General features: G+C 44.8%; 1 protein-coding gene across 1 annotated transcript in view; it reads right to left on the reverse strand.

The window, feature by feature from the left end:
• The window catches only part of SPON1 (spondin 1), a 334,437-nt gene extending 322,654 nt beyond the window's left edge, over positions 1 to 11,783 (reverse strand). Inside the window, exon 1 of the mRNA XM_003122966.7 lies at positions 11,288 to 11,783. Within this exon, the coding sequence (XP_003123014.4) occupies positions 11,288 to 11,525 (238 nt within the window). The 5' untranslated portion in view covers positions 11,526 to 11,783. The remainder of the gene's footprint in view (positions 1 to 11,287) is intronic.
• Between the last annotated feature and the right edge of the window lie 13,529 nt (positions 11,784 to 25,312).

A 25,312-nucleotide genomic window follows, 5' to 3' on the forward strand; every position in this document is an offset into this window, starting at 1 on the left:
TTTTGGTGCTGCCAATCACAGTCCCCCCTCTCCCTCCTGAAATATCAAGTCATAGCCATGACTATGACCCAGATGCATTCTACCTCCATATCACACCCCATTTCCCTGGGTATGTGACCTAAGCTGGGCCTATCAGATTCCTTCCCTGGATTTTCTGGTTGGGAACTAAAGGGGAAAAAAAAGTCTTTTTAGTTTCAGAACTGAAACTCTTTTCACTGAAGATTGTTGACAGCTATCTTCTCTGATGTTGGGAGAAAGTCTATCTGCAGTTTGAAAAAATATGCCAACACACAGAAACAGCCAAGAGATTAAGGATGGAAGAAGAGAGAGAAGGTGGAAGAGGGAGATGGAAAAGGATGAAGAGGAAAAGAGAAGAGAGAGGGAGAGAGGAAATGAAAAAAGGAGAGAGAGAAAGCAAGAGAGAGAGAGAGGGAGGGAGGGGAGGAGGGAGGGAGAGAGAGAGGCGGGGGAGAGGCAGAGAGAGAGGGAGAGAGAGAAAGAGAGAGAGAGAGAGAGAGAGAGAGAGAATTTGTTCAAGTCCCTAGATCCATTTATACCTGAAGCCAGAACCACCCCTGGACTTTCCAAATATGGGTCTCAATAATTTTATTTTTTGCTTTAGTTAAACTTTGTTCCTGTCACTTGTAGTGGAAAGACTCCTGACTAAATTTGGAACAAAGGAAGAAAATAATTCTGCCTAGAATATAAGATTCATTAACAGGCGGAAGAAACAGTATTCATGACTAAAGTGAGGTGGCTGACCAGGAGGGTAGCAGTTAGTATTTAACTGTCATTGAGGTAGCAGAAAATCAGTTGACCTCAAAACTATTTTAATTAGATGTCAGCTTTAGAGAAAGATTCTAAGGGATGTCAGAAGGCTCGCTCCTAAGCCCTGACCTGCTTAACATTCTTATCAAATTCTTAGATAAAGACTTTCAAGACTTGCTTGTCAAAACTGTGGTTCATCCAAACTTAGCTTATGTGGGTAAGTCCCTCAGTGACAGAATCCAGATTCATAAATGGTTGACAGCTACCAGGATGGACCTAAACATGTTGGATTAAGTCTAATGGGGAATCATGTCAAGTCTTATGTTCCAGGACCAGTTTTACTAGCACAGGGAAAGGAGGGCAGCAAGCTATTCCAACAAATCACAGGAATTTTTTTGCTGGCTGCAAGCTCAGTGTGATTCCAGAGTACAACGCAGCTGCCAAAATAGTGAACACAAGACCTGGCAAGGTTAACACAAACACAGTGTCCAGAACAAGGGAGGTAATCATTCCACCATGTTCCACCCTGATCAGAGCACATCTGGAGTCCGCTGTGCAAGGGAGAAAGGAATAGTGCCCATAAAGAATGGTACGGAGTTCCCTTCGTGACTCAGCGGTTAAACCCAACAAGGAGCCATGAGGATGTGGGTTTGATCCCTGGCCTCGCTCAGTGGGTTAAGGATCCAGCATTGCCATGAGCTGTGGTATAGATCACAGCCGCAGCCCAGATCCTACACTCCTCTTGCTGTGCCTGTGGCTTAGGCCAGGGGCTGTAGCTCTGATTCGACCCCTAGACTGGGAACTTCCATATGCCACAGGTGTGGCCCTAACAAGCAAAGCAAAGCAAAAAAAAAAAAAAAAAAAAAGAATGGTAGAAGACATGGAGCATTTTAACCAGAAGAGAAGTTACAATAACTATTTCTCCACAAACACCTCAAGGGCTGAATATGGCCAAGGGAAGACCTTATTTTGCTTGACTCCAAAGGACAGAACCATGACAGAGAGTAGAAGTTACAGAGGAGGCAGTCATTGGCAGCAGAGACACACAACGAGGTCTGCCCTAGCTCAGGCTCTACTGATCTACATGCTGTCACCTAGAAGCTCACAGGTCTTCTCTCCCCCCACCACTCCACAGTCAAGACAGGGGAATGTCACCATTGTGCCAGCTTTGAGGATGTTCCACTGGCCACTGTGTTGACAGCAACGGGATAGGGCAGTGCTGTGGCCAGGTGCTAAAGTACGTGAGACTAGGAGGCTGGGAGTGGGGCTGGGAGAAATGGGGACAGGGAAGCACAGTCGGGAAAGTGACCATCTTTTGGTCACCATCTGTTTGTGTCTCACCATCTTGCTTTAAAATAAAAAAGAAAGGAAGGGAGGGAGAGAAAAAGAAAAAGGAAGGAAGGAAGAAAAGAAAGAAAGAAAGAAAGAAAGAAAGAAAGAAAGAAAGAAAGAAAGAAAAAGAAAGGAAGGGAAGGAAGGAAAGAAAGGAAAGGAAGAAAGAAAGAAAAGAAAAGACAGACAGAAAGAAAGAATAAGATTCCTGGAATCCAAATATCTAAATCCACCCCTTTGTTGGGGGTGGGACCACTTAAGATACATACACATAACATATATACACATATATGTCTATATCTATGTACATATCTATATATATACACACATATACAAATATATCTATGTATATACAATATCTATCTATACACACACAGATATCTATATATACATGTCAATATATATATACACACATATCTATCTGTCTATATACACACACACATTTTTTTCAAACTTTCCAAGTGATTCTGAAGCATAGCTAGGTTCAGAAACCATATAAATGACTCCACAAAGTGCTGATTCCAGGGAAAGTCACTTTAACAATAATAGGTGTCTAGGTTTGATGGATCAACAATCCCCTCTGCCTTGTTCTCCATGTAATCAGAGTCAGTGTCTGAAGCTGGCGGCTCCTTCCCTTTGCTCTCTTGACTGCTGTCCTTTTGCTTCTCACCTCTGAACCATCAACGATCCTAGTTTCCCACCATGCATACGACTGCCCATCTTTTCCTCCTCAACAGCCTTCACCCTGCACCCAGACCATCTGCCAGCCCTCAGCCTCCAGCCAGTGCCCCCAGGGCACTGAGCATCCTTTCTCTCTGCTGCCACCACCTGGAGATCCTTGCCATCTGTCCCCATCCCTTGGCCTCACCTCTCTCTGGCAGAGGGGAAAATGCTTTCCTTTCCTTTCATCCAATCCAGCTCTCTTAGAGAGAGATCTCATACCTCTCTTAGAGGGGTTCTTGGGATTTAAATAATACATTCATTTTTCAACAAATAATGTGTCTCTTATGGCTTCATGCTCTTCTGGGTGCTGGAGATCTAACAGCAAACAAGAAAGCCAAAGTCCTTGCTCTCATAAAGCTTGTACTCTAGCTAGAGCGGGCAGATGATAAACAAGATCATTTCAGAGAGTAGTGCAGGGCCACGAAGAAAACAAAACCAGGCCAAAGTAATAGGAAACATAACTCAGAGGTCAGAAAAGCCTCTTTCAAGAGATAACATCTGAGCTGAGACTCAAAAGACAAAGAATGAGCCATGCAAAGATCTGGGGGGACAAGTATTCCAGGCATGGAGAAGGGCATATGCAAAGGCCCTGGGGTGGGAATGAGCTTGCTGTGTTTGGAAAATTCAAAGGGCAGGGTTGCTGCTATGAGGGGACAGAGGAGAAAGAAAAGGAGGAAAGAAAATGAAGAAGCAGGAGGAGGGGAAAAGGAGGAAAGAGGAAGCAAAGGAGCATCAGAAGAGCTTCCTGTAGCATCTAGAATCCCCGTTCAGTTCTTCCCACCTGATTCTGAGTCTGCCCACCTCCCCACACTCCCGTCTTCCCCAACACTGGTCTGCACCCCGAACCCCACCCTGCGCCCCTCTCCCAGTCCATGAGACATATTTGCAAATAACTGAACTGCAACTGTAGACAGGATTCAAGTTATTTCTCATGGGTCTCCCGAACCTCCGCAAATCCGTGGATGTGCATAGGCACCTACTTAAAGTTTCCCTGAACTCTTCACGGCTGTTTTGAATATTCTGTGACAGTTGGAAGCCTTGTCTACGTAGAGCTTACAAAGGACTTCTTGTGGTATTACCTAACTTCTTACTCTTCTTAGCCTAGCCTCAACTCCAGCCCAGCTAAAACACCTGGTAAAAATGGGAAATTTTGTATCACCAAGAGCTGGCCAGCCACGTGGAAAGCATTATGTGATGTAATGAGCTCCCTGACACTGTAGGTGCTCCAGAGAGGTGCCTCTGATGAGAATCAGACACAACTGCACACTGTCTGAGAAAAAAAAAAAAGAGAGAGAGAGAGAGAGGAAATAATAGCTGAGATGGTTTGGGGAACTTGCCACTGTATTTACTACACACATGTGCATGAGTGAGCATGCAGAGGGACTCTCAGCTCCCACAGTCCATCATAGAGTATTTTTGTACCTGTCACATCAGCATTTACAGACAAGCAAACCCATGGTTTTATCCAGTATTCAATGGAAGAGTCCTTGGCCTCTTCCAATGCTGGAGGGGAAAGTAGAAGTGCTGGACTGGCTGAGAAATGTCAGTGTGTTTCAATTCCCCCTTAGCAAAAGTATCTGCAGGGGCACATAAATAAGGCTAGAAGGCATCTAGTATCCATGTGATAGTTTAAGTACAATCGCAAAGGATTTTTAAGGAATAATTGTGACTTATATGATTTTTACTTTCCATAGTGCCTCTTGAATCTAACCTTCAAGTAAGATAGGACTCCTCTCTTGAAAAAGAACACACACACACACACACAACTGAATCACTTTGCTGTACAACTGAAACTAACACAACCATAGCTGTCAATCAACTATACTTCAAATTAAAAATTTAATCTTGACAAATTTAGTAAGTTCCATAGCAAATTAAGAGCACTTACTTTTATTTTATTTTATTTTTGCTTTTCAGGGCCACATCTGCAGCATATGGCGGTTCCCAGGCTAGGGGTCGAATTGGAGCTACAGCTGCTGGCCTACACCACAGCCACAGCAATGTGGGATCTGAGCCACGTCTGCAACCTACACCACAGCTCACAGCAATGCTGGATCCTTAACCCACTGAGCGAGGCCAGGGATCGAACTGGCAACCTCATGGTTCCTAGTCAGATTTGTTTCCGCTGCACCAAGACAGAAACTCCAAGTGCACTTACTTTTAAATTAATCTTCATAAAACAATGCATGATCAATGGGAGCTGACTTAGGGGAACTTCTCTATCCACTAAAAGAATGAGAATGCTTCTCTTCATTAAAACTTTAAAAAGCTAAACAAAAAAGAGAGAGAGAGAGAGAGATAGGACTCCTCTGTACCCAAATTCTTTCTGTTTCATTCTAAATGTATACCCCTGTGAGTTTTTTTCTTTTCTCTTAAATTCTTTCTTCTCCTTCCCCTCCTCCTCCTCCTCTTTCTCCCTCTCTTGCACTTTCTTGCTTTATTCATTTCTTCCTTCATCCCTTTCTGTGCTGCTTCCTCCTTTTTTGAAATTTTATTTATTTATTTATTTTATTTTTAGGGTCGCACCCATAGCATACAAGGTCCCCAGGCTAGGGGCTGAATCAGAGCTACAGCTGCCAGCCTATACCACAGCCACAGCAACATGGGATCCAAGTCGCATCTGCGATTTACACCACAGCTAATGACAACACTAGATCCTTAACCCACTGAGCGAGGCCAGGGATTGAGCCTGCAACCTCATGGTTGCTAGTAAGATTAATTTACCCTGTACCACAATGGGAACTCCAAGTTTATTCTGTTCTCATATTGACTATTCAACAACCAGTGTGCATCTTATATTTATAGCACATCTCAATTTGGATCAGGCACATTGCAGGTACTGTGACTTGTGGTTACCTTTGGACGGCAGAGTGCTAGAGGATGGCGGAGCAGCAAGACAGAAGGAAACTGGGTTCCTGATTGACCTTGAGGAGGTCATTCCTCCCCTTTACCTCTTGTTTAAAACCCTGTATCTGGGGTCTCTGTGCAACATGAGCTTAGTTTGTATCCAGACTAATATAAAATGGTAAGCATTTTTTCACTCCACAGAAATTGATATTGACCTACATTTGACTCTTGTATAACAAGCAAATGGCATGTTTGTAAACATATCAGCAATTACAGCCTGTTGTTCCAGTTGAGTCAACCAGATGGAAGGGAACAACTTAACTGTGTATGTGGAAGTACTCAAATTTTAAACCTTGAAAAATTCCAATTGGTATGCTTTCATTTTTATATGTTCTGATTTTTTGTGTTTTGTGAAACTCAAAGCAACAAACCATCCCCACAAGCATTAAGCATTTAGATATATATGTGTCTTTTAATTTGTATTATTAAGTCAACCTAAATACTTATTAAGAGTGAGCAAAAGCTTAAAAATTAAAGTTACATAATGAAAAAGAGGGGGATGGAGCAAGAAAAGAGGACAGGTGGGAGGAGTTGCTTATAACTAATTATAATATCATCAGTAGTACTTAATTTTTTAAAAAAAAAACAAACCTACTAGATAAGAAATAGTTCATTTAAAAGACCTTATCCTGGAGTCTCCATCATGGCTCAGTGGTTAACGAATCCGACTGGGAACCATGAGGTTAAGGGTTCAATCCCTGGCCTCGCTCAGTGGCTTGGGGATCTGGCATTGCCGTGAGCTGTAGTGTAGGTTGCAGACATGGCTCGGATCCTGTGTTGCTGTGGCTCTGGCGTAGGCCGGCGGCTACAGCTCCAATTAGACCCCTAGCCTGGGAACCTCCATATGCCACAGGAGCGGCCCAAGAAAAGGCAAAAAGACAAAAAAAAAAAATTAAAAATAAAAGACCTTATCCAGCTTAAGTTTTTCAGATTCTACATACATAATTTTCAAACATACAATTTTACAGGTATGGTCATATAATATATGCATGCAAAAATAAAATAACGGTCAAATTAGTTTTTTCTTTTTCTTTCCAATTTGTTTCTGTCTCCCTACAAACAAAAGGAATTGGCTAAGGATAGGCCAGGTTTTTTTCTGTTTCTAAATTAATCCTCTAGTTTATGGGGAAATGCATTCCTGAAGTCTCTAAAAAGAAAAAAAAATGCAAATGTAAATAAGGACCCATCGCTACACACTTGTGACCCAAGATACTGTCAGTTATTATCTTTATTTGCTGTTGCTGTTTCCTTCAACAAAGACTCACCATCCAGAAGGCTGAGGGTGGCTGGGTGAATGCATTTGACTAATTCATTTTACTGAGTTAGTATAGAAGACCAGTTAAGAGCACAGATTTGAGAGTTAGACATCCCATTGTATTTGGACTCCACTGATTATTAGTTGTGTGACCATAGGTAAGTTTCTAAACCTCTCTGAGATTTAGTGTCCTGATCTGTAAAATAAAAATAATAAACTGCCCAACGTACTGAAAGGAATAAGTGAGATGAGTAGGAAGTACTTAACACAATGTCTCATCCAGTGCTAGCTGCCAAATATTTTTCTATTTCCAAAATAATGATCGCATAACACACACAGACACACATCCTACTGTATGAGTTTCTTTTGACATGGATTATTTCTAATTCTCACAGCTACACTGGGGGTGGTGGGAGAAGCCATCTCATTGGAGAAACTATGGCTCAGAGAGGTAAAGTGGTCTGCCTGAGGTCACACAGTGAATGTGTGACCGAACTGGAGTGGAAACAGACCTAGCCAACATCAAAGCCTGTGTTCTTTCTACCAGGCGGAAGTGGGACACTCTGGGACACACATTCATTCCTATGGCAGTGTGTGCCCCAGAGTGAGACAAAGAAAGAGAAGGCAAAGCAGCTTTGGAGGTCTCCGAACCTCCCAGTTAAGAATAAATCCCTCAATTATGCTTGAAGTTGGACAGGCTTTTGAAATCTCGGCTGGACATTCTTTCCCCATCAAGTTCCTTGAAATTTCCCTTTAAAGAGCATCTAGGAAAAGCCACTCTCATTAGCCAGGGTCCGGCTTTATTTTCCTAATAAACAGAACTTTGGACAGACAAAAGAGCCTCTTTTATTTTCAATCAATTCCTGAACATTTCAGCTGATTTTCTTCTATTTGGCTTGAAATCGTGATCTGGGAATGGCCGGTCTTGCAAATTGTCCTCCTGTAAGGGAAGCCCCTTGAGGATCCTCAACTTGTTATTTTTAATCACCGTAATCTCCTTTTCAAAGGAGGCCACGGCCAGAAACAGAGCAGGCCTTTCAGAGCTTTCTAAAGCACAATTATTGCAGAGGGAGGGGTGTTGGGGGAAAGCGGGAGGGAGAGGAGAGAGATGCGGTGGGAGAGAGAAGGCGGTCAATATAGGACTAACAACTTGGAAAAAAGGCTGAATCATCATCTCAATTGGATCCTGGCTGTTGAGAAGAAATCCCATGTTTCGAATATTTTTAAAATAGTGACCATTTTATTCCAGTCTAGAATACCTAAAGGAGAAGCCAGGGTCGGGGAGAGGTAGAGGGGGGAGGCCTGGGGCATGGAGACCAGAAGCTATTTGGGGATGAACTGGAATACGGAGGACAAAGGTCTGAGGCAGGAAAACAAGGCACTGATTCCAAGGATTGTGAGGGGCCCTAATTCAGGAAAAAATAAAAAAGCAAATGAACACTAGGGGAATGTTAATTTCCATGGCCCCAAGTCAATACCCGGGAGCGGAATACATTAGATTTACTCCTAACATAACTATTCTAAGAAAGTTATACTTAGAAAACAGAAAAATGTCACAAACTAGGCCAGGGCCCTTTTCTTCCTAACTTTGAGTGGCGGAATCAGGTTTGCTAATCACAGAGTATTTACTCAGAGGGCCTCAGCATGGTTCCTGCAAGTCTTTCTTTCAAGATCTCTTAGTCACCAGAAAAGGAGATGATCGACCATCACCAGCCTGAGTTGATTGTCACAGTCCCCAAGGCTAATATTTTAGGCTAGAATAACCTGTAGGGTTTAAGTCTGGTGCTCCCCTCCCTACAGTTTCTACCTGCTGGCCATGGACACTTAGGGAACCTCTCTGCCCAAGGGAATCCTACATGCGTCTCTCTATCTCTCCATGCTGGGACCACTTGCTGCTGATGCTCAGCTAAACTGGGAGGACTCATGTGGAAAGAGAGACCCAGTAAGACTCTTGGCCTGATCCCCAAACTAGCCTGAATTACCCCAAAAAAGAAATCCTCCTGGTCTTAAACAAGAAATAGTCTTAGGCAAGTCTATGGAGAAATCATTCATTCATTCATTCATTCAGTTTTTTCATGAGGACTCAGATAAGTGGTATTCTCTGATACACCGGCTTGAAGGGGTGCTGAGAAAAAGTACTTTTAAAAAAAACCATTTCTTTTGGCATGCCTGTGGCATGGGGAAGTTCCAGAGCCAGGGATCAAACCTGCGCCACAGCAGTGACAATGCCAAATATTTCATTGGCTGAGCCACCAGGAAACTCCAAGAAAACCTACTTTTAAACACACACACACACACACACACACACACACACACACACACACCAGAAACAAAACAAATTGGACCAGGCCCATCCCTCCATTACAAAGCCATTAGGGCCTCAGAGCCAACTCTAAGGAACATATATTGATTGGGGACCCGCGGTAGCTCAGTCACGCTCATCTTTTTATACACTCATCTTTATACACTCATTTACTTCTTACTACCGGCCCAAGTGGCTGGAAAAACCACTGTTTTCGATAGCTGGGAAATAGGTTCAGAGAAGTGAAAGGACTTGCACAAGGTCACATAGCTACTAAACCCTGTCTGCCTGACTCCAGAGCCACCTCTTTCCCTGCCACGTGGAACTGGAGAAGTTTTCCCAGAACCCAGGTCCTCGGTTGGGGGAGGACTGAAAAGGCCATTGGGGTTACGCCCACTTTCAGAGGACTAGCTGTTTCCCAGCTGTGGCCACAAGTAGATTCAGCTGGCCAGACAGACCAGGCAACCTGCGGCCTCTCCCCAGGGCCGGTGTTCTCCGCCCCCGCCCACCGACCGAGTCCCGTTCCTTTGAGTACCAGCCCCACCGGGAGTACTCGCGCTGGGTCAGAGGGACTGCGCGTCCGTTTGAGCGCGTCCGCATGTGGACAGCACCGGGAAGCCGGCTCTGGGTGGCTCCAGGGGGCGAACGTCGGGGACAAGAAGCCCAGGAAAAACCGAGAAGCATTCTGCCAATGTGGCCCGGGCTCCCGCTGACACTGCCCCAAACTTTCACCAGTGTGGCTCCCACTGCTTCCTCCCGCAATGCTCCAGGGACAGGGAAAGCGGGGATGGAAGGGCGGCGGATACCGGCCCATTTGTCCCACCAAGTACCCCAAAGCCTCTCTCTTCTCTGCTTGGCCCCAGAATTGATTTATGAAGGGGCTGGAGTGAGGGGACGCACGCCCTGTCACTCCCCGCCTGTGGGACCCCAGTGGGGCCAGGCAGGATTCCTTCCCTGCCGTGTTGTCCTGGCTCTCGACTGGAGAACGGTGGCTGCTGCACGCGGAAGAGATGTCTGGGGAGATGACCTGGCTGAAGAGAGAGGCAGTGGGCCGTGGGGATGGTCAGGAGTCTTCAGGTCTGTGCCGGTGGTTGAGCTGCCCCTTCTGCCCAGAGGCACTTACTGGCTTGGCCATCCCCTCTCTGCGCTCCCCAAAACCAGCTCTCAGGTGAGGAGCATAGCAACATCCCTGGGGCAAGAGCCTTGAGGTTGAGGGGAACCAAGCCAAGCCAAGCCCCCACCCCCACCCCGGGGCCTCCGGGGAGCAGGCCTTGGGAATTCAGGCTTCCCTTTCCTTCTTCATCAGGTTCCTCTTCCCTCTCTGAAACTACCCAGGGCTCCCTGTCCACCGAGAGCCTGTCCTTGAAATGCAGGGGCTTCTCTCTCGCCTGGGATCGTCAGAGAATAATTCGGAGTTCTTTCCAGGGACTCCTCTGAAAAGCTTCAGGCTCTTTTCTCCTCCCTGTGCTCTGGGACCAGTTAAGGGAAAAAACCAAGTCCCTTCTCCTGCAGGGATTTGTCCGGGAAAACTGGACTGCCCGTCCCACTGGTGGTCGGGCAGCCAGAGGCTGGTTTCCTCTCCTTAAGGGATGTGAGTGGGAAAAGCCGGAGTCACCACCTTGCCTGGAACCCAACTGAGCGAAGCTAGGGTCCCCTCAACTCCAGATACAAATCTGGAGAAAGGCGAGCCTCCACTGCTCTCCTGGAGCCGGCGGGAAGGTATGGGGGAGAAGCCAGGTTCCCTCCCAGCCAGACCGTGGTTCTTCTACAGCCCACGCCCGGGAACCACGCGTCGGAGGTGGGGGCTACCTCTTCTAGCTATGGGGTCCCGCGAGGGCCCTGGATGCTGGATCGGAGCTAAATGGGCTGAAGGCATCCAGGACAGAAGGGCCCTTGCCTGGCTGCGCCCACACCGTGCACCGGGAACCATGCACGCTCCTCCAGCACTGAGCAGTTGGCGCCCTCCGGGGTCCGGGTCCCGCGCCCCCAACGTCACTTACCACGGTAGCTGGTTCCTGGCTTGTAGAAGTCGGGGTCACCCTCCACGCGGAGGCTGAACTCAGTGTAGCCCTCGCGCCGCGTTCCCTGGACGCGCAGGATGCGGCTGCAGTAGCCCTCTGACTTGGGCACTTTGTCCAGCGTCTCGTCGGAGAAGGCCAGCGCCGCGGCCAGGGGCAGCGCCAGGGCCAGCAGCGCTGGACTCCCGCTCAGCTTCACGGACGCCGGGGACAGCCTCATCCTCGCGGGCCCCCAACTTTGTGCCGCGGCCGCCGGCTTTCGCCACACGACTCCCGCCCGAAGGGGTCCCCGCAGAAGCGAGACCTTGCCGGAGCCCGGGCGGGAAGCGGAGCTCAGAGCCGGCGCTGGCAACTGGGAGACGGTGCCCGCCTCGGCTTGGCAGCTGCTGAGCTGCGCTGCGCTGAGCAGAGCTGAGCAAGCGGAGCAGCGCGAGGAAGGGAGGGCGGCAGTGAAGGAGGAGGAGGGAGGGCTGATTTTGCCCAGATCCCCGAGCGCAGCGCTGTTTTGTTTCCGAGCTGGCGATTAGCGGCGGCGGGGCCGTGTTTATTTTGCGACGCTAGATTCCCAGGGTCTGGCGAGAAAAACCATAGGGTATGGGGACACTGCGGGCTCTGTCTCACCACGGAGGAGGCTGCTGCCCCAACGCCCTGGTCCCCGTGGAGGAGGGTGCTCCAAGAAGGGAAAGACTGAGAACTAACTTTTGTTGCACACCTACTCTGTGCCTGGCAGTATTCTGGGAGGTTTTCTTACATACAGTAACTGCTCACCTTCTCCACTCTCACTGCACATAATAAACGTGACATTACTTTCACTTATTTTATAGATGAGCAAACTGAGGCTTGTGGCCAGTTAAGACAGGGTCAGATACCATGGCTATCTGACTCTACTGCCCTTCTTATTGCTGTTGGAACAGGTCAGGCTGGAGGACAGAAAGAAACAGAATGACTCATATCCGCTGGGCTCAGTAGGCACAGTGCTATAGCATGTAATACTTTTGGTGATTATTGAAAATGTTTTTTTTTTTTTAATAAGAAAAAGACATTTAGTTCCAAAAAAATTTTTACTATGTAGTATTAATATATTGATGTTAAGGAGTTTCCATCGTGGCTCAGTGGTTAACGAATCCGACTAGGAACCATGAGGTTGTGGGTTCGACCCCTGGCCTTGATCAGTAGGTTAAGGATCCCACGTTACTGCAAGCTGTGGTGTAGGTAGAAGACGCGGCTCGGATCTGGCATTACTGTGGCTCTGACATAGGCCGGTGGCTATAGCTCCGATTAGACCCCTAGCCTGGGAACCTCTGTGTGCCACAGGAGTGGCCCTAGGAAAGGCAAAAAGGCAAACAAACAAACAAACAAACTATGTATATATGTGTGTGTGTGTTAATTCCTATAATCATAAAATACAATGTTTATTATTGTTTTATAATGCTTATTATTGCTTTATATTGTTTATTATGTTGTTTATTATTTTATAAATTTTAAAATGTTTATTATTATTGTTTTATAATGTTTATTATTGTTTTATTGCCCACAAAGACAAAAGTGCCTGAGGCTTATAGGAGTCCTCATAGAACCCTGGAAAGGGGTTTTGAAAGTTTTAAAGAAAAGCCTGTTTCCTTGGCTTAGATTTTGCCCAGTTTCTCAGTCAGTGACAGATGTTTGGAGAGGAGCTGAGAGGGAGGGCCCACTGGTCAGAGCCTCAGGCACCAACCCCAAAGCCAGACAGGAGAGGGCCCAGGAATCTTTTCCAGTATGTCCTTGGGGACAGACCTGAATCAAACACTAGTCGTGTCACTCACCCACTGTGAAATTTATGTGAGTTATTTCACCTCTTCAAGCTTGAGTTTCATGCTCAGAAGGGATATGTGTTGTGCCTGTGGCTAATACACCCTTCCCCTAGGGGGCACTAGAGTTCAATGAAGTGACCAGTGCGAAACACAGGGCCTGGCCTCTCCAGAGTTCGCCCACTCCCACCCTGGATCTCAATAGGTATGTCTGTACTGGCCCTGGGTACCACAGTAACCGAGACCAAGCCCACCTTGGGGATGCCTTAAGGCCTCTACCTCCCCCTCAAGGTGCACAAGCATCCCAAGTCAGCTTTGGTTATGCAACCCCCTCCTTCCTCTGGGCTGTTCACATACTTCTAGAGCCTGCATTTAAAAAGCAATCCCCTTTGCTTTCCAGGTCAGGTTTTTCTCTTTGACATCACTAACAAACTGCCCAGAGGAGCCTTCTCCATTTGGAGGCTCCATTCCTCCTCACCTGCCTTCAGTCCTTGTGCTGGGACTCCCATTGCCACTATGAATTGGGGACCTTCTCCCAGAGGTCCCCCGAGAGCACCGCTTTGCAGAAGCCAATTATGCTCTTTTCTTGGCTTGACCCTCCTTGACCCTCATCAGCACCTGATCCAGCTGACCAGCCTTCCTTTATGGAGGTGACATTCGGATTCACCTCTGGATCCTGAGTAAATTATCTCCAGCATGACTGGACTGGCTCAAGGCTCACATAAACTCCACAGTGCCGAATCCGTGCATCCAGCAAGCTTTCATGGGGTGTAGATTCGGGGCCAAGTCTGTGCTGAGTAGTGGGGGCCAGAGGAAACTAAAATTCATTCACTCACTCCCGTCTAAAGCCCTCATGTGCTCAGCACTGGGACACACAAGTAAATGACTTGCCTTTGTGGACCTTACAATCTGGGGGAGAGGCAAATATTAAATACATTGTTACCTGAGTCTTTTCTAATTATAATGGTGATATATATGCTACAAACTAAAATAAGTGGTTCGCGATCATGTACCTGATCTCAGAAGGCAGGAAACTAAAGAAGTAGATAAAATGTGGCTCCTGTCTTCATGGAGCTTATTTTACATCCAATAGCTTGATTAGGTGTTCTTGAAAATCTTTTCAGCTAAATCAGCATATTTAAATCTAACATGGAGGTGGGTGGGAATAGAACAGAAAGGGGTGTAATAGTTCATTTTTCATCCATCACTGACAGGAAAGCCACATGAGGTAGGAAGCCCCCTCCCTTCCTTTATTTTCCAGATTAGGAACCTATAAAATTTACCTGTCTGTGTGCTCTGGCAAGTAAGGGAAAAAGAACGGGGATTCAAAACAGGCCTCACTAACACCAAAATTGGGTTCTTCCTACTACACAGTGGTGACCCCATCATCTGGGCTATGGCATCAGGCTCCGAGCAGCCCATGGAGCCGTAGTCCCACTACCAGAGCTAGATTCTCCTTCTCCACATGTCCCATCCCTCCCCAGGGCACCAGCTTCCAGCTTCCTCATCAGTCTGTCCACTGTCAATCTGTCCACGCTCCCCGTCTCTCTGCCACCACACCAGTCTGAGTTGTCACCATCTCTCAGCCTCCTAATTGGGCCGCCCACATCCGCTCTTACTGTCTTCCAATCCATCTTCTGAACTGAAGCCTGAGTGATCCTTTTTTTTAAATGCAGATTTGAACATCAATCCCGAGGTTCAAATCCTTTTTCAGTGGCTTTTCCTGGATTTCTGAACAAAGATGGAATCTCTAACGTGGCCTTGGAGGCCCTGTTCAATCTGCCTCTCTCCGGAGCTCCAGCCATCCTGGCTTTTCGGTTTTATGAACTTTGGCCAGTGCAGTTCTCTCTACCTGGAATCCAGTGCTCTTTCTTCTCTCTCTTACCCAGCACCCTCTCCCAGCCAATGCCTCTGCATCCTCCAAATCTCAGTGCAAAAAAGCCTCCTCAGAGAAATCCTTCTGGATTTCCCGGAATAGATCCCGCTCCTCCGTGTATGCTCTCCTGGAACCTAGCTTTCACTTAGTAGTCTCAAGATTCATATCGACTTATTCACTTTTACGTTTGATTTTTACATTTTGTGGTTGTTCAGTATCTGTCTCCATCACTAGATTCCAAGCTTCCTAAGGGTAGAGACTGTCTCTGGGGCCCAACCACTGTATCTGCCATGCACATTGTGGTGCCTGGCTCCATAAATATTTGTTCTGTGAATATTTCCAGGGCCCTCTGATGCAGCCCAAGTCCTTCAAGTGACCTTCAAGGCCCTCCATGACCTGGTCTTAGATCCCAGACTGAGCTCCCAGTGCTGCCCAGAGGGGGTCCCTGTGTTCCCCACTTTGAGACTTGACGAGGCACCTTGTGTACAGTACCATCATCTAGGATGCCCTGCCCATTTAAGTTTTCCTCTCCTTCATGGGACGAGATCTCACAGTCTCTCCTCTGGGCATCAGTAGAACTTGGGAGAAGAAAGTTTCTTACTTATGACTTGTGTTCAGTGGATTGTCATGAACTTGTCTCTATGTCTGTGTCTCATCTCCTAGCAATGAATCCAGTTTACTTTCTATTTAATTTCCTGTTCAGATGTTTTGTTCTGTTGTAAAATACACTGGACTTCAAGAAATCTCTTTCCAGTTTTTCAGCCTAAGGCAGAGCTGATGTTAGTTGCTAGGGTGTTGCTAGGGAAAGTCATTTAGCCAGGGCAGATAATTAACTTTATCAGTGTGTGTGGGTAGGTCACAGAAGAGAAGAGCTAGGGGCTACACTGCTCCAAGAAAAAAAAAAAATTTTTTTTCTTTGATTGCTAAGAGGTGAGATCAGCCTCTTTTTTTCCCTTTTAAGAGAGACAGGAAAAAGAAGTATCTAGATTATTGTTTTTGTGAGTATGATCATTCAAACAGAAGCATCAGATGCTTGCCTTAAATGCAAATTCAAAAACCCCATCCCAGACTATTGAATTTGCACTTTGAACAAATTCAAACTACAGTTTAGGGACCCTCTATTCCAGAGCTTATCATTCAGACTTGAGGTACAAGACTTCTGTCTGGCTTTCCCACGTTTTGGCTGTGGACCTTAGTGGTTTTAGGAAGTCACAGGACCTGTCTAAAATGCTCACATAGGAGTTCCTGTCGTGGTGCAGTGGTTAACAAATCTGACTAGGAACCATGAGGTTGTGGGTTTGATCCCTGGCCTTGTTCAGTGGGTTAAGGATCCCGAGTTGCTGTGAGCTGTGGTGTAGGTTGCAGAGGCAGCTTGGACCTGGCATTGCTGTGGCTGTGGCCTAGGCCAGCGGCTACAGCTCCGATTCGACGCCTAGCCTGGGAACCTCCATATGCCACGGGAGTGGCCCTAGAAAAGATTAAAAAAATAAAATAAAATAAAATAAAAATAAAATGCTCACATAGAAAACTGGGAGTGGTAACACCCATCTTGCCTACTTCCTGGGGTTTTGATAGAGAAATAAGTAACTAAGGTAATTTGTAAACTTCAAAGTGATTCATCAAAAAAAAAAAAAAAAAAAAAAAAAGCTAGTGTTGTTACTCTTACATCACTTACTTAGAACAAGAATCTAGAAATGTTCTCATGTCCTTGTTTCTCTCACTCATACAGTTAGACATTTTCTGGGAAGGGGTTTCTAGAAAAAGAAAGAAGATAGACAATGAAGAAAGCTGAATTGCACAAAACAATCTATTTGTGGTCTGTCATGAAGAAAAGCCTGGAGCTGTCTACCAGGGAGCCAGTAGCTTCTGGGACCAAGTTATGGAAGATGAAGATTAAAAGTACAATTTTTAAAAATTCTGAAAGCAACTATATATAAAACAGATAGTTAACAAGAACCTACGGAATAGCATAGAGAAATCTATTCAGTACGCTACTAACCCATATGGTAAAAGAATCTGAAAAGGAATAGATATATGTATATTTAACCAATTTACTTTGCTACACACCTGAAACTAACATAAGTTTATAAGTCAACTATACTCCAATAAACTTTTTTTAAATTCTAAAAGCAAAAGACATTAATTAGCTGAAGCACATTAATTTGTGTTCTAGGCATTGGCCAAATCACATATATTTACACTACCTTTGGGATTCCAAAGCTGAGCGGGTCCATCCTACAACCCCACCCAAGGTGTGAGTTCCTCCCCTCACATGATTTCTCCAGTTCTTTGGTCTCCATTCAGGTTTACCCCTCTCTCTACACTCTGGAGCATCTCTCTACCTATTTTTCACTGCCCTGTCCATCTGCATCCTCGAATAGCCTTCTAAAGTCCCTCTTACTTTAAAGTTCACAGCACCCAATTTATGCTCCTTCATCCTCCCTCATCCTACCTCCATCATCAATAGCCCCAGACTACTCCCTGAAGCCACAAATAACTCTGTAACTGGCTCATTGGCTTCCTGGCCATCCTAGCTCATGCTATAGTCTCAGGAGATGAGAGTCTGTACTGATACTCAGCCATCTCTTTATCCTCCTCTATTCCCAGGAGCTTGAGTCCTTCCATATCAGCAGCCCTCCCCTGCAGAAACACCCTCAGCTTGAAAATATCCCAACAGCCCTCTCTCACTCCACTTCCAGTCCCACTGCCTCACTCCCTTTTATTGACTTCTCTATGTCACTGAGACTGATAATTGTTTCATCGGTTCTGATTTTTCCTGCCAATCTTGTTGGCAGTTCCTTCCCCACCTAATTTGGACACCATGCTTAACTTTTTTTTTTTTTTTTCTGCACCTATAGCATGTGGAAGTTCCCAGGCCAGGGACCGAACCCACACCACAATTGTGGCAATGACGCATCTTTAACCCCCTGTACCACAGGAGAATTTCCGAAGCTTAACCATTTCAACAACATCCTCACCAACATTCATTAGGTGGCCTCTTTTATTTATCTACCTCCTCTCTAACTAACCTCAACCCTACATCCACTAAGCAGAACAATGGTACCATCTCTAACTTCTGAATTCTGCTGCATGAAACCCAGTGACCTTGCCAGTTACCTGACTACAAACTCATGAATTCCACCATAACTGTTAGTCTCTTTTCCCATTCTTCAAAATGCCTTCTCTCTTCTTTCTGGTCTGTACCATTTTTTTTTTTTTTAAGAAAACCTGTTGTATCACTCTTGATATTCTTACTCTTGTGTTGGGAGGTAACCTGGTCTCTTATTTCAACCCTCCCAAAAAAGGACATTAGGCATGAACATCCTCCATTTTCTGTCTCTTCTATCATCAACCCAAACTGGCAAAACCTAAGTTCATGTCGTGCCTCAAAGGAAGAGGGGCTTTGATTCTTCAATTCTTCCAAGGCTGATCCCTAGCTTGTATTCTTGTTCTCATCCCCTCCTGGTTCTGCTGAACACTGGTCTGATGGGTATCCTATCTATTGCTCATAGTTCAGTTTCCCTTCCTGTCCATGTCTTCATCCTGTGGACGTGGGTGAATATCCCCCACCCTGGAGTAGGGGCAGAAGTGAAGGGCATGGGCATGACACTGACCTTTCACTGCTCTCCTTTCCCTCTCCAGCTGTCCTCCCCCTATGCTTCAGAGCCAGACTTTTGAATGACTTGTTCTCCCTTACTCTCTCTGCTTCCCTCAGTTTCCATTCATTTTTCCATGCAGTGAACTTTGGGAATAGCTCATTAGTCTTTATTGACACTGCTCTAACAGAGGTCACCTAAGACCTCCTAATCACCATAGCCATTGTCTGAATTAAAATAGACAAAAGCCATTATTAAGGTCCCTGACATTGCCCCACTGAATGGAAGCTTACCACTGGAAGAAGTTAAAGAGAAGTGCACAGCAGGAGGTCTTCAAAGATGAAGACCTGATCCCAATCTGGAGACCTCTCAGTTTCCCTGCTCTTGAGTATATAGATCAGAGAGATCTGAATGAGAAATACAGCCTATGCCAGGTGCAGCTGCGGGCAGCTCCCAAAAGCTCTTGCAAACCCAGCATGTCCAGAAAGTAGACACAGCCTACATTTCCCCAGTGGCTCACCTGCTATTAACCTAGCAACCCCAATGAAGCACAGCCACCTTTTTGAAGTTCTGGAACGTCTGAGCTTGGACCACATGACAATGGCACACTACTGCCACCTGGTGACAGTAAATGGAACATGCAGCAGTATTCTGTAAGGCACTTCTTGGCCCACGTCCTTGGGCCTATCGTAGACTAGATTGTTTGCTCTTTGAGACGCCGAGTTTTCCACTGTGTTTAGAATAATGTGTCTGTATGAACTATGTATTTAATGAGTTTTTGTGAAATTCAATTCTTTCATTCAATGTTTATTGATTAACAAGGAAAGTGATATAAAAATGACATAATTATGGCCTTCAAAAAGCTGCAGAGACAGATAAAGCAGATATATGTAAGGTTAAAAAAATCAGATATACTAAGTATTAATGAAAGCATAGAGCAAAGGGACCAATTACACTTGAGATGAGGGCTCGGGAAAATGCAGCGTTTGAAAAGGCACTCAACACCTTCTTGAAAGACAGATGAGAACTTGCCAATTGGACAAGGGGAATAAGTAATCTAGTAGAGGGAACATCTAGTACAAAGACAGAGAGGTGTGAAAAGGCAGAATGTGTGCTTGGGGTGACAGAATGACACTTTCAGAGGCACCATAAAAAGATGACTTATCAGTGAGAATCTGGAGGAAGGGACATATGCTAAAAGGCTTTAACCTCAGTCCAGAGGAGGCCATGGGCTAAAGCTAGAGAGGAAGGGATGACATGAGGGATTGTTTAGGAGGTAGGGTGAACAGGGCTCAGTGCATAGTAATGTGCAGGAGGGGAGAAGGGAGTCAAGCATGGCTCTGAGGGCACATAAGCCAAGGGGGTGAGGGGTGTCAGTGGTGTAAATTCCTGTGATAATGAATTCAATAAGAGAAATCATGGGCTGGGGTGAATGGAGGGTGTGAGATGATGTACATTCAACTGTGGACATGTCCTATTGAGAGGTCTTTCAGGAGTTCCTGTTGTGGCTCAATGAGGCTGGGAAAAGTGGACAGCTAGATAAAAAAGAATGTACATGAAAAAGAATTAGAACACTCTCTAACACCATACACAAAATTAAACTCAAAATGGATTAAAGACCTAATTATAAGACCAGATACCATAAAATCCTTAGAGAAAAGCACAGAACACTCTCTGACATAAACTGCAGCAATATCTTCTCTGATCTACCTTCTAGAGTAAAGAAAATAAAAACAAAAACAAACAAATGGGACCTAATTGAACTTAAAAGTTTTTACACAGCAAAGGAAACCATAAACAAAATGAAAAGATAATCTACGGAATGGGAGAACATATTTGCAAACGAAGCTACTGACAAGGGATTAATCTTCAAAATACAAAAAACCCCTGCAGCTCATTACCCAAAAAACAAACAACCCAATCAAAAAAAAAAAAAAAACAAAAAAAAACAGGCAGAAATTCCTCCTGTGGCACAATGGGATCAGCAGTGTCTCTGGAGTTCTGGGTCACAGGTTCAATCCCTGGCCTGGTACAGTGGGTTAAGGATCCAGCATTGCCATAGCTGTGGCATACATCACAACTGCGGCGCACATCCAGTCCCTGGCCTGGCAACTCCATATGCCACAGAGTGGCCAAAAAGGGGGAAAAGGGTAGAAAAGCTAAATAGACATTTCTTTAAAGAAGACATACAGATGACCAAAGCATATGAAAAGATCCTCAACATTGTTAATTATTAGAGAAATACAAATCAAAACTACAATGAGGTACCACCTTATGCCAGCTGGAATGGCCATCATAAAAAGTCTACAAACAATAAATACTGGAGAGGGTGTGGAGAAAAAAGAACCCTCCTATACTGTTGGTGAGAAGGTAAAGTGGTGCAACCACTATGGAACACAGCATGGAGATTCCTCAAAAAACTAAAAATAGAACTACCATATGATCTAGCAATCCCACTCCTGGCCATCTATCCAGAGAAAACCATAATTCAAAAAGATACTTGTGGGAGACAGGATCAAGGTGGCAGAGGAGTAAGAGGCAGCATCTGCATGTACACAATTGGCACAAATGTACACAAATTGTACACAATTGGCACAAACGCCCACTACTAAACACTAGCAAAAGACCTTAAACCTCCAAAAAGGACTAGAAACCTTCCACATAACTGTGTAGAACAAAAGGAAAAAAAGAGAGAGAGAAGAGGGAAAAAAAGGAATCAGGAAGGGACCAGCACCTGAGAGGGAGCTGTGAAAGAGGAAAGGAAGCTGGATCCTGAGAGGCCACCTACCTGACAAGATCAGCTGAGGTGGAGAGGGAACCTCAAAGCCTCAGAGAAAGGTGCAATAGCCAGTCTGAGGAGGGCAAAGCAGAGAGAGGGGCATCCAAACCAGTGGTACCACCACCCTGAGATGCTAGGGTGTGGGCTGGGCACTGAGACTCAGGGTCTGGAGGTCAGTTCCAGGGAGAGGACTAGGGTTGGCTGTGTAGAGATAGCTTGAGGGGCTAAGAAATGGTGCACCACAGGCTGGGGAGTGGAGAGCCACAGCCAAGGAAGCACAGGAGGAAGCTTGGGCCTGCAGGAGAAGCAAGGTGCCATTGTTACAGAGGATGAGAGAGAGGAGAGGCAGGAGGGCCATAGGAATATCTTTATCTGGGCATGTGCCGGCTTTCAGGCATGGGGTGCCTCTTGCGGGCAACAAGTGGTAGGGGCAAACTGCCACAGGGATCTCAGACTCCAGAGGTAGGCATGGCCTGTCACCACCAGGGGTTTGTGAAAAGACACCACCTGTGGCCCTAGTCACCTCTGCACTGCAACCAAGAGCCACCCATTGTTGCTCTCTCTCCCCCAGGAATACACACGCTCTGCTGTTGCCATTGCCAAAGACTCTGGGCACTGCCTACAGTAGCCTGAGGGTCAGTGGCACTTCCTTGGGCCCTACAACAAGGAAAATCCTGTGCCACCCTCCTTATGGGTCCTTGCTACTGTCAAGGGCCCTGATTATGGGCCCTGCCCATTGCCTCCATCTCCCTGGAAGCACACACAGGCTACATGGAAGCACACCATCTATCAAGGGAATAACAGCCTGTGCACACTAAGGAAAAAAGACAACAAGCACCCAAACCAAAACCAACCCTCACATCAAAAAAAAAAAAAAAAAAAAAAAGGTAAGCCATCACATAATACCCAGGAACACTCTTGTATATAAATAGACTACAGGTGACACTAGTTGATTTGCCTAAACTCACAGAATAAGAAAAATGTAAGCAAAATGAAGAAGCTCAGGAAACATTCCAAGTTAAAAGAACAGGAGAATTCCCATCAAGGAGCAAACAAGGAAACAGACCTGCAGTCTAACAGATGCTGAGTTCAAAAAAGAATAGCAAAAATTCTGAAGGAATTAAGAGCAGATGTGAAGGAATGAAGAGTGGATACAAAGGAATTAAGAGATGATATGGGGAGTTCCCACTGTGGCACAGGGGTAATGAACCTGACTAGTATCCATGAGGATGCGGGTTCAATACCTGGCCTCACTTAGTGGGTTGAAGATCTGGCATTTCCATGACCTGTGGTATAGGTCGCAGATGAGGCTCAGATCTGGCATTGCTGTGGCTGTGGCATAAGCTAGGAGCTGCAGTTCCTATTAGACCTCTAGCCTGGGAACTTCCATATGCCATGATGCGGCCCTAAAAAGAAAAAAAAAAAAGCAGATATGAATAGTAATGCAGAGTATAATTAGAGAGGAACTAGAAAATTAAGTAATCACTTAAAGAAGCCAGTATATACAGATGGCCAGCAAACACATGAAAAAATGCTCAACATCGCTGATTATAAGAGAAATGCAAATCAAAACTACCATGAGATACCACCTCACACCAGTCAGAGTGGCCATCATTAATAAATCCACAAATAACAAGTGCTGGAGGGGCTGTGGAGAAAAGGGAACCCTCCTGCACTGCTGGTGGGAATGTAAACTGGTACAGCCACTATGGAGAACAGTTTGGAGATACCTTAGAAATCTATCCATAGAACTTCCATATGACCCCGCAATCCCACTCTTGGGCATATATCCGGACAAAACTCTACTTAAAAGAGACACATGCACCCGCATGTTCATTGCAGCCAGGACATGGAAACAACCCAAATGTCCATTGACAGATGATTGGATTCAGAAGAGGTGGTATATATACACAATGGAATACTACTCAGCCATGAAAAAGAATGACATAATGCCATTTGCAGCAACATGGATGGAACTAGAGACTCTCATACTGAGTGAAATGAGCCAGAAAGACAAAGACAAATACCATATGTTATCACTTATAACTGGAATCTAATATCCAGCACAAATGAACATCTCCTCAGAAAAGAAAATCATGGACTTGGAGAAAAGACTTGTGGCTGCCTGATGGGAGGGGGAGGGAGTGGGAGGGATCGGGAGCTTGGGCTTATCAGACACAACTTGAATAGATTTACAAGGAGATCCTGCTAAGTAGCATTGAGAACTTTGTCTAGATACTCATGTTGCAACAGAAGAAAGGGTGGGGAAAAAAATGTAATTGTAATGTATACATGTAAGGATAACCTGACCCCCTTGCTGTACAGTGGGAAAAATTTTAAAATAATAATAATAAAAAAATAAAAGTGAATAGAAATTGGCTAGGGAAATGAAGCAGTGGTTCAGGTAGAGAGAAATATGTATAAAGGCCCAAGGTGAGCAAGATATGGTGGGTTTGAAGAACTAAGAAAATGGTACAGCTGAGGCACAGTGTGTGATCATGATGGTGGAGATAGGGAGACAGGAGTGGAGGGTAGAAATCAGGCTGGAAAGGTAACAGGAGCCAGATCATGTGTGATAAAGGAAGGTTCAATAAATAGCAAGGTCCTGCTGTATAGCATGGGGAAATATATTCAATATCCTATGATAAACCACAATGGAAAAAATATGAAAAAAAATGTATAACTGAATCACAATACTGTAAAACAGAAATCAACAAAACACCATAAATCAACTATGCTTCAATAAAAAAAATTTAAAAAAAAAGAAGCCAGTATATAGACCTAAAAGTGGGGGGGGGGGGGACTTTTTGTAAAAGCCAAGAAAATTAGACCTAAGCGGGGGGGACTATTTGTAAAAGCCAAGAAAATTAGAAAATTCATTTGCAAAGACACAAGCTAAGTTAAAGGCATTGAAGAGCAGAATGAATAATGCAGAGGAATGAATAAGTGACTTGGAAGGTAAAATCATGGAAATCACCCAATCAGAATAGCAGACAGAAAACCAAATGAAAAAACATGAAAGCAGTATAAGATCTATTGGGATAATATAAAGCGGGCCAATCTACACATAATAGGGATTCCAGAAGGAGAAGAAAAAGAAAAGGCAATTGAAAATATATTTGAGGACATTATGGCTAAAAACCTTCCAAATCTAAAGGAAACAGATATCAAGATATGCAAAGCACAGAGGGCTCTGAACAAGTTGAACCCAAACAGACCCACACCAAGACATGCTGTAATAAAAATGGTAAAAGTTAAAGATAAGGCGAGGATTCTAAAGGCAGCAAGAGAAAAACAAAGAGTTAATTATAAGGGACTGTCAGCTCATTTCTCTACAGAAACACTACTGAAAAGAGCAGCAAGATATATCCAAAGTTCTAAAAGGGAAGAATTTACAGCATAGCAAATACTCTACCCAGTAAGAATATCGTTTTAAATAGGAGAAATAAAGAATTTCTACAACAACAACAACAAAAGAACTAAAAGAATATAGCAATACTAAACCCATTTTAAAAGAAATACTGAAAGGTCTCCTCTAAACAGGAAAGAAGTAAGAAGATAGAGGATGGAGGAAATCACAATTGGAAAGTAATCACTTAAAGAAGCCAGTATATAGACCTAAAAGGGTGTGTGTGGGGGAACTATTCATAAAAGCCATTATAAACACAAGCAACAGCAGAAGGATAAATATGAAGATGTAAAAAAAGGACATCAAAATCATAAAATGTGGGGAAGGAAAGTAAGGAAATCTAGAACTTTTTTTAAAAAAAGAATGCTTTTGAGCCTATATGACTGTCAGGAAAAAACAAGCAGATATAGGAAGGGGTTAACGTACTTAAAAAACAGGGCAACCTCAAATCAAAATCAAACAACACATTCACAAACTAAAAAGAAGAGGACACAAGCATAAAATAAAGGGAAATCATCCAACCAAAAAAAAAAAAAAAAAAAAAAGAGAGAGAGAGAGAG

The sequence above is a fragment of the Sus scrofa genome, chromosome 2 (genome assembly GCF_054392235.1).
Source record: "Sus scrofa isolate SSC_HxYL_T2T_F1_AM1 chromosome 2, Sscrofa_HxYL_maternal_Yorkshire_Landrace_v2.0, whole genome shotgun sequence".
NCBI classification, from domain to species: Eukaryota; Metazoa; Chordata; class Mammalia; order Artiodactyla; family Suidae; genus Sus; species Sus scrofa.